The 9403-nt window shown below is 37.2% G+C and overlaps 1 protein-coding gene across 1 annotated transcript; it reads right to left on the minus strand.

Annotated features, from left to right (window-relative positions):
• Positions 1–254: 254 nt before the first annotated feature.
• On the minus strand, positions 255–2110 carry LOC113758199 (flavonol sulfotransferase-like). Its single transcript, XM_027301151.1, has one exon. It carries the CDS (start codon positions 1740–1742, stop codon positions 579–581), a length of 1164 nt encoding a protein of 387 aa, XP_027156952.1. The 5' UTR covers positions 1743–2110; the 3' UTR covers positions 255–578.
• Positions 2111–9403: the final 7293 nt, after the last annotated feature.

Below are 9403 nucleotides of genomic sequence, written 5' to 3' on the forward strand. Positions count from 1 at the left end.
TCATGCCTAACTCAATCAACTAAATATTTTTTTTGCAAACCATGTGCCTTAATTTTCTAACAATGGAAACGCTTAGAACTAAACTCGTAGTTTGGCTCTGATACTAATTGTATAATCAAAATTTCAGGTTTTAGTAATAATTAATGCATACTGAAGAGATAAAATAATCACTCAAAATATTTATGAAAAAAGGAAGAAAATAAATAATACGCACTATTCTTGAAATCTCAAATTATGGAACAAAATCACACCAATCTTACTGTTTTTGGACTTTCTTAAGAAAATTTCCCATCTATAACTTAGTGAGACTTGTAAAATAAAAAATCACTTGCATAAGAAATTATTAAATACAACACAAACTCCTAAATAACACAACTGCTAAAAACCTGCATCAATAAAACTAGTAAATAAATAAATAGGTTCTTCTCACTTGATTTATTTTGTTAACAGCTCTGCTCTTATCCTAATTCGAAATGACATTCTCACGTTCCACAACCACCTTCTCACGTTCCAGTAGCTGCAACAGGAGATAGTGGCACTGGACAATCACGTGCATGCACAATTTTCCCTTTCTAAAATTACATGGCAATGGATACCTCTGACTTCTCATCATCCTCCAGAGAAAATGTCTTCAAATGAAATTTCTTAAATTTTTCTTCAGTAACTTGATCCAAATGATCCATCATTTCTCTTTCAAGATAGTTTTGGGAATCACCAACCTGACCTTCCCTGAAAAAGATCTTGTTTTCTATGACCGGAAACCCGAACCCTGAGTGTGATCCTGTTTTATTCACATCCAGATTGCTCAGATTCTTAAAACTACAGAAATCTACCACTTTCCTTACCAGGCTTTCACCTTCTTTGTCCGTTGTGAAAGGCATCCCCAAGAATTCTGCTAATCTCTTTGTTTGGAAACAAGGCTCTTTCTTCAAGTCTTCATATCTAATAAAGAATACTCTTTCAGGCCATTCTATACTTGCTTTCCAATACCCCAACACATGATTCCAGTATGGTCCATATGGTGAAACACCCTTAGAGAACTTTTCAAATGTCTCTGCTAATGAAATTCGTGGCACTGCTTCAGGTTTCAGCTTGTTTACAAAGTGCCAACATGACACTAACACATCCTTCGGGTCTCGATAAACATAGACAATATGGCAGCCTGAAGATTTTGTCGATTCTGGTAAAGAGGTGTAAGGAATGTGAGTGTGCATGAGAGAATTGGGTGGCTTTGGGTTTACAGGATTCGCGGCGGCATATGATTCCAGCATGGGAACCAGTTCATGAGGGTTTGCCGTTAGCAAAGGATTTTGATCGGGATGACTGATACATGTACGATTTGTTATGGTGAAAAGAAGTGCCTTTAGCCAGGTTGTTCCCGATTTTGGATATGTGGCCAAGAGGATGTCACTTGGTTTTGCCCAAAAATGTTTCTGGAGAATTAGGAGTCCCTTGAGAACTCCCGTGGAATACCAAAAACCTTGGTACAAGTGAATGTGCTCACTTAACCACCCTCTTTCCCTAGGGAGCACAGAGAGAATTTGATCACTGCCATCTTCTTTTTCTTTGTTAAACAATGTTTGTTCATCACCGCCTTCAATGTAGGAAGAAGAGTTTTGGGTCAAGGAAGGGATTGCCATGAGGAATTGGGACTTGAAATCTGGAGGCTGGTAGACACTATATTTATGATACGAGATTATTGTAAATAAGATAGTTGGATTAGTACACGTGCAAGCTGGCATGCTCAAAATTCAATCATTCTTGCGAATTTGACTTGGAGGACCGCAATAAAAGAGAGGGCAACAGAGAAATGGACCTTACAAGAGAAGAAAATACTAGCATCCCTCTCCTGCATAAGAACGTGTGATGGAATCTCAGTAAAGATAACAACAAAATTTGATGGAAGCAAATAGATCGCTAGAACAGCAAATCTACATTATCAATATGCACTAGCCAGCAAGGCAATCAAGTGGCCAGCAGGAACATTTCTGCTTGAGAGCTGAAATGGCAGGAAACAATATAGACATGGCTGATGTGAGTCATCCATGGGCAATTATTTCAATGGCATCGTAAACAGCGCAATTCACTGTAGAACTTGACAAATGGATCCAAAGCTCAAAAGTCATAGGTAGGGATTGTTTAGGAGAAAAGAACGAGTGGGAATATTTAGCTCAAAATTTTCATAGACAGATATCCAGGGCACATGTTAAATGTTAAATATGAAGGCCAATATTCATAAATTTTGTCCATCCAAAATCAAAATGTGGTATTGCAGTAAAGCAGGACCATCACATCTCCCCAACACTGCTCAAAAACAATCATTAGTGTTTTCCTTTCAACCTTGACCTCAAACAGTGCTACGGAGTCCAAAAACTTTCACATGGTTGCCTAATTATTGTATGTCAAAAGAAAGATTGCACTAAAGTTCAGAAAGTTTTGCTGGAATATGTAAGGCTAAAAGCAAAGAAAATGGACGCAGGACCACGGTTCATATTATTTTGATTGGAGCACTGACGCAAGAGATAAAGGTGAAAAGACAAGGACAAAGTTTGAGTTTCTGACGTTAATTATTACCTATACCAGCTAAGAACAAGATGGCTTGATGGCACATAGGGCTGTCAACGGTCCGGGTCTGGACCCGGACCCGGCCCAGACCCGCCAATATTTGACGGGTACGGGTAGGCATATAGTCCTGGGACCCGGACCCGGACCCGGATCCGTTTAACCTAATAGATTTGCGGGTAGGATACGGAATATGCCGTTCCGACCAGTATAGAACCCGAACCCGTTTTTTAATTAATTAATAATTAAAAATATATACCCAATTTTGTTCAACCCTAAATCCCTAATAGTCTAATACCCACGTAACCCACCGCCGCCGCACTCTCTTTTCCTTTGCTCCTTACCCAGCCCCAGCGACCATTTTTCTCCTCTGCCTCCCAACTCCTGAGTCGCGCCTCCACCACCACCACTCACCAGATCTGCAATTTTTCAGGAAATTGACTGAAGTTTGAGTCTGACCGAAAAGGACTAAACGTCTAAACCGAACGTCATCTAATTTCTAAACCTAATCGTCTAATCTTCAATCTACTCTTCACAGTTCACTCCACTACTCCAGTCTTCGGCTCTTCGCCTCCTCGCCGTCTTCAGTCTTCCTGGAGTTCCTGCTCGGCTGCCGCCGCTGCTTTTGCCGACTGCTCGGCTTCTCAGTCAACTACTCCAGTCTTTGGCGTCTTCGGTCTTCCTGCTTGGCTGCTCTTGCGGACTTGCCGATTTGCCATCGGTGCTCAGCACGAAGTTCTATCTTAACAAGTAAACTTGATCCCTTCGGCCCTCTGTTTATATGTATCATCAATTTCTTTTTCGGCCCTCTGTATATATGTCTCATCAATTTCTTTTTTTTTTTAAAATTTTGTTAGTATATTTCTGATCTTGCTGTACTTATTTTTTTGGGTTTTTTGAAATTTTTAAATACTACCCAAAAAATAAGTTGCCAGATTATCTTGACGGGAAAATGTTGGAATTTATGGAGGAAAATAGCGGTGGAATTTTTATTAGTTGGGTAGTTTTGTTCTCTGTTTTAGTTTACTAGAATAATCTCGAGACTAGCTATTCAGTTTTGTTCTTTGTTCTTTGTTTCAGTTTCTTTGTTCTCTGGAGCCTGGAGTACAAAGGTTATGTCATTGGATCATTGGATGATTGCACGCATGATTACTTATTTGTTGACCATGATCAGGGTTTATCTTGCTTGATCATGAGGATGTGACAAACACTTTTCGGATAGAAACAAATATAAGAGAAACACTTCAAAGAATGCAGATCTGGAATTTTATTCCTCAGAATTGGTCTGAGCTTACATTTCAAAGAATGAAGGGATAGAAACACTTTTCGGATCATTTGTCATCTTTTCGGATGTTAAATTCATCTACAGGACTTCATTAGTTGGTTGATGTATTTGATATTTATGTTTGATTGGACTTTTTAGAAATTGTAATTTGTTGGATGTCATATTGGCTTTGTTGCTAATATTGGCTTTGTTGAAATTGTAATTTGTTGGATGTTGGACTTTTTAAATCCTTGTGTTTGTTGGAATAGATTATATGAAATAGTTTGCTACATGCTGTTTTCTTCTTGTTGGCTGAAATCTGTTAAGTGTTCAACTCTTGAGCTGTGGTGATGTTAGGAAAAACGATTCATCAACTGTTGATGCATTTTCCAGGAGTTACTTGAACAGGTTTTAACGGGTCTGATTGCCGGGTAGACCCGGCCCGGATTCGGGACCCGTCGGGTACGGGTTCGGTGACAGATTAGAAGACCCGTCGGGTATTCGGGCCGAATCCGGAACTAATCTAGTATAACGGGTCCGGGTCCGGATATATGCATTCCGGCCCGGACCCGGCCCGTTGACAGGCCTAATGGCACATAAGGGATTAGAGTTCAGTGTATACAACATACTTCCATTGCGCTTATTGATGCTTTCCGATAGGGTTTTCTGTGTTTTGGGAGCATTTAAGTTGAGGTTGTGCCTGAAATCCCTCGTGGCTCTCCTCTCCAAACTTTATAAATGCACTCTGCCCTCTTCTTAAACCAGTACCATATAGAGTGTTTTCATGGCCAGTTTTGGTGCTTCCTTACAGCTATTGATATTGACTTATTCCCTTCTAGTCCCCTCACCCACCCCCCCCCCCGCCCCTCTCTTGTGTGTACTTGAGAAATCTATTAGTCTTGCTAAAAAGAAATATACCATGGTGACGACTGGCCTTCTAGCATGTTTTGTTAACATTCTAGAAAAATATTTAGTGCTCCTAGTTGATAGGTAAGAAGAAAGGTGATATCAACATGACGTGCACAAAAAAGTTGAGACAAATTAGACTAATGAAAAAGAGATGGTCAAATCACGAAGTTGAGAACAGTGAAATGCCTAAAACAAGTGTTGCATATGAAAGGGCGTTTGGCCAAAGGGATAATATAATCAGTAGGAGACAATTTTAATAGTTTTGGAACTTTGAAGAAACAGAATATAAATTGCACATGCTTGCTTCTGTCACATGACAATGTCTTTTGGCTTTAGAGATAAACTGCTGGCTCGTCCAGCTGCTAAATGTTACTGCATTCTCAGCGGTTGTTTTCAATATTCAGGAAATTTTAAGACGACTGGAAGACTGTCCTCTTCTCCTGATAGTGAATTTAATAGGTGTTTTATTTGGACTTTTCTTTTCTTAATTTTGGAAAATTATTATGCTAATTCACTGATCCTTCTCATACTTTGTCTTTTGTGTTGAATTTAGGGTTCTTAATTTTGGCAAGATGCTAATTCACTGATTCTTCTCATAATTTGTTTTTTTTTTTGTGTTGAATTCAGGATTCATGATTAAACTAAGTTTAAAAGAGAAAATTTCAGAAGATTTGTTGAAAAAGAACGTGGCACATTTGTTAAGGAAATTTCAAGGGTTATGAGAGGTTTATCTCTTGAAGAATCATGGAGGCCACGATTGATTCTGTTTATGTGAAGTATAATGTTTAGGAGTTTTAAACATGTTCTTATGTTTTTTATAAAACTTCTTCAACAACTATCTTATCTACTTTCTCTCTCTTCTCGAGAACAAAAACTCTAGCTCTATTTTTATTTTTCTTGACTGGTTTCTAGTTGAAGGATAATTAATGCTTTGGTTCAGAAAAAATTGTGAGAAAGAATTTATTCTTACTATTTTGTGTATTCATGAATATTTTTATATTTCCTAAATTAACTGCTCATGGTTATGTTGTTTAATATCAATGGTTCGATATTTAATTAACTAGATGATCTAATGCCAATTAAAATGTCAATTCCATAATTGTTTGATAATTTTAATATTTGTGACAATTGGCATAGTTGGTTTTGTGTCGGGAAAATGTACAATCCAATCTAAATGAACAAAATCATGAGTTTGTTGGATAGAATCGATGACTTTTCTAACCTTAATGTTGTCGGTAGATTAAATCCTAAGAGCTTGTTTACAATTGTCTGTTGGCAAGAGAAGTAATTAAAGAGTTTGTTTTAATTATCGAGAAAGTAAAGAAAGGCAAAGAATCAGACCTTATTGACTATCATAACCAATTTATTTGTGAATATATAAATTGATTTTTGCATCGACAATCAATTGATTAAATCAAAAGGTGAAATTACTCCTTTGGCTAGAAGGATTGTTTCATTGATTTAGTTTTACTTCATTTTTCATTATTAATTTCTTTTATATTATTGTGTGGTGTAGTTTCTCGAAACTTCCCTCTTAATTCCTGATTTTGTGAAGAAAATAAATTCACTAGTCCCTGTAAATACGACCTTACTCACTGCTATTTATAAATTTGTATTTTTGTTGAGTAAGAAATTTTATTTTATTGGATTCGCCACCCACCATCTCGTGTGAAATAATTTTCTTTCATGTACCTTTTAAATTGCTGGCTAATTGGGAATTGCTCAACTCGCAAGGAGTAAAGTAAAAAAATAATGCACATACTTGGAACTAGAATCGACTTTTTTGTCGAATATGAGTGAAAGTAACGACAAGAATATTTCTAGTCAAATATCTTTTGGCAATCCCTAGAAATGATTCACAAAAAAGACTTGGGATGAATAATTCGAATCATTCACATTCAGGTCATGAATGATTGCAAATATTATGATAAGTTCCTTTTGCTAATCTAAATTGAAGCATGTTATATAATTGATCATAGCAATATGGCAAGGCTTGATGAATTAATCGTGAGGTGTATATGAACAGCCCTAAACATCACTGACTACTAATTATTTGGAAAAAAAGAAAAAAAAAATTGGGGGCTAATGTGGCGGAATCATGTGGCTGGCAGAAACCATCAAGGGGTAGAAATAGCAATACGCCTATCAATTAATAGCGGTTGATGATTTATATAATGTCTATTGCATTGGCCAAGTTGGTGGAATCAAATGAGGGTGACAAACAACGACATCCAGACAAGCTCTAATTAAAGGAAGGACAACTTTATTTTATAGTTGGAATATTGGTGGATAAAGTCACATTGTTTTGATTTGTAATCTACATCAAAAGAATTGAATCTACTTTAAGGTTTTTTTTTATAAAATATCATAATTTCATTAAAATCTACACTAATGACAGAAATTACATCATCAAACATATACAGATATCAAAAAACATATCTGAAGAAAGGATATTCCAAATCTGAAGAACAATAAAAATTATATTGTAAAGCTCCAAATTTAAAAAATAAGATAAAAAAATTGTAACTCCACGAACATCTGTGCATGCTTCCACTCGCGCAGATTTGCTGATTAAGTGCTTCAAGCCCAGATATTATGGTGAGATCTGCTGAATAGATCCAAAAAATTCCAAATCTGATAATCAAAATCTGAAAAAACTCAAATCTAATAAAAGATAAATGAAAAGATTATCAAAAACTCTCACTAAGAAAATAAAACTCTCACTAAAAAATTTAGGAGAGAAGAAAACTCGCATAGACAATCCTAAGGAGGGAAGCACTAGAAAATCTTAAGAGAGATTTTATTCACACAAATAAAAAAAAAACTATAGAGAGGGCTCCTCCCATGAGAAAAGATCAGAAAAATCTAATGTTTTCTATGGGAGAGTTGAAGGAAGTTTTAGTTAAAGAGTTTTTTTCAAAGAGAAGGAAGAGAGAAGGAGAAGAAAAGGAACAGTATTTCTAAAACCTGAATTTTGTTACGTTAAGATTGGTATGGTGGTTGTTTGTAGATAAAGCCATCCAAAAGAGGGTCTTCTTAATAGTTATTGTTTCCTATTTCTAAATTAGATGTTCAAGTCTAGTGATATTTTAGTAGTTTACTTGGTTAACGTAAGAGTAACTGTTTGGTAGTTTGGTGTTTTAGTAGTTTTTTAATTTCCAAAGTCTTATGTAGTACATATAAGGTGTTTTAGTATTGTAATCGGTTGAGAAAAATGAGAGGACAGGTGTTTGTAAAGGCAATTTTGCCTAGATTTATGCCAGCCTTAATATGAAAGTCAGGAGTACTTGTTGTTTCTGTGATTAATAATAAACTCCACTTCTCCCACATATTTTTATATGTATCAAAATTGTTTCCGTTGTGTGCTTTTCTTTTTGTCCCAATAAGTGGTTTCAAAGCTCTGCGCTTTGATCATGGAGCTTGTTCACGAAATTAGGGAACAAAGTTAGAAGATTTGTTATTGACAATTACGATGGAAAATTAGTAGCTAGATGAGTGACAGAAACCCCAAGACCCGCATCATAGCAAGAATTATTAATCAAAAGGCGATCAAAACGTTTCTAAATTCGCGCCCTTCCAAATCGATTATTACACCAAGTGAATGAAGATCCAGAAAAGCCAGCATCAAATAACTCAGCAGAAGACATGAAATCCAAAAAATCAACCGCCTCAGACAATCGAAAAGGCCGTCCCCCTTTTTTTTCCCCAGCATTTATCACCACATTAAAACCCCCACAAACCAACCATGGTCCTTGAAGAGGCTTATCTCGCAACAACCCACTCCACAAATCCTTTCTCTCCTCAACCGTGCACAGTGCATGAACAAAAGAGACAGAAAAAGGGACTGCATAGAAATTATGATGAACGAGAAAAGAAAAATGTTGTTCCCCCTCACCCACCAACAAAAGATTAAATGGAGCATTATAAAAAATCCAAAGAGAACCATACGTATTACACAGGACATGTTCAAAACCAAGCTTTAGCCGAAAGCTTTCAGCAAGGATGACATTAACACGAGCTTCACAAATCACTAGGAATTGAATACGTTGTTGAAAAATAATTTTCTTTAAACGTCTAAAATGAGAAGGTTTAGACAAACCTCTTATATTCCAGAAAAGTGACTTAATCATACGATAAAAGCTAGACAGAATCATGTGATTTGGTTGTAGAAGAGCGTAGCTGCCTATCGGAAGGAGTAATAGCCTGAGGTCCCTTGTGTTTGTTGCCAACCTGGAGTGAATCATCTTGAACACCCCGGCCAGCTCCAGGAATAGATGGCAAAACCACTGCCAAGACTGCTCGCGGAGAAAGATTACCGGCAGATGAAGGTAACTCGTCATGTACATCCTCATCCAACCCCTCCTGCTGCTTATCAAGGTCAGGTTGAAAACCATCGATAGACTGAAATTCGACAGCCACGACATCTGCTTGACCCACAGACATAGGCTTAGGGGGTTCTACAGGCTGCTCTTCTTGCACCAGCAACACAGTATGTTGATGATTATTTTCTGTCTCATCACAAGCTAGAGGAGCGCTAGGATCCGCAGCCTTAGCAACTTCAAATAGCCGCTGAGCTGGCAACTCAGAAGACTCCTTGTCATTACCAGTATCAGCAGCCTGCAACGTCGCAACCACTGCTACCATTGCAGGTTGCTGTTCTTGAGGCGA

The sequence above is a fragment of the Coffea eugenioides genome, unplaced genomic scaffold (genome assembly GCF_003713205.1).
Source record: "Coffea eugenioides isolate CCC68of unplaced genomic scaffold, Ceug_1.0 ScVebR1_383;HRSCAF=1054, whole genome shotgun sequence".
In the NCBI taxonomy this organism is placed as follows: domain Eukaryota; kingdom Viridiplantae; phylum Streptophyta; class Magnoliopsida; order Gentianales; family Rubiaceae; genus Coffea; species Coffea eugenioides.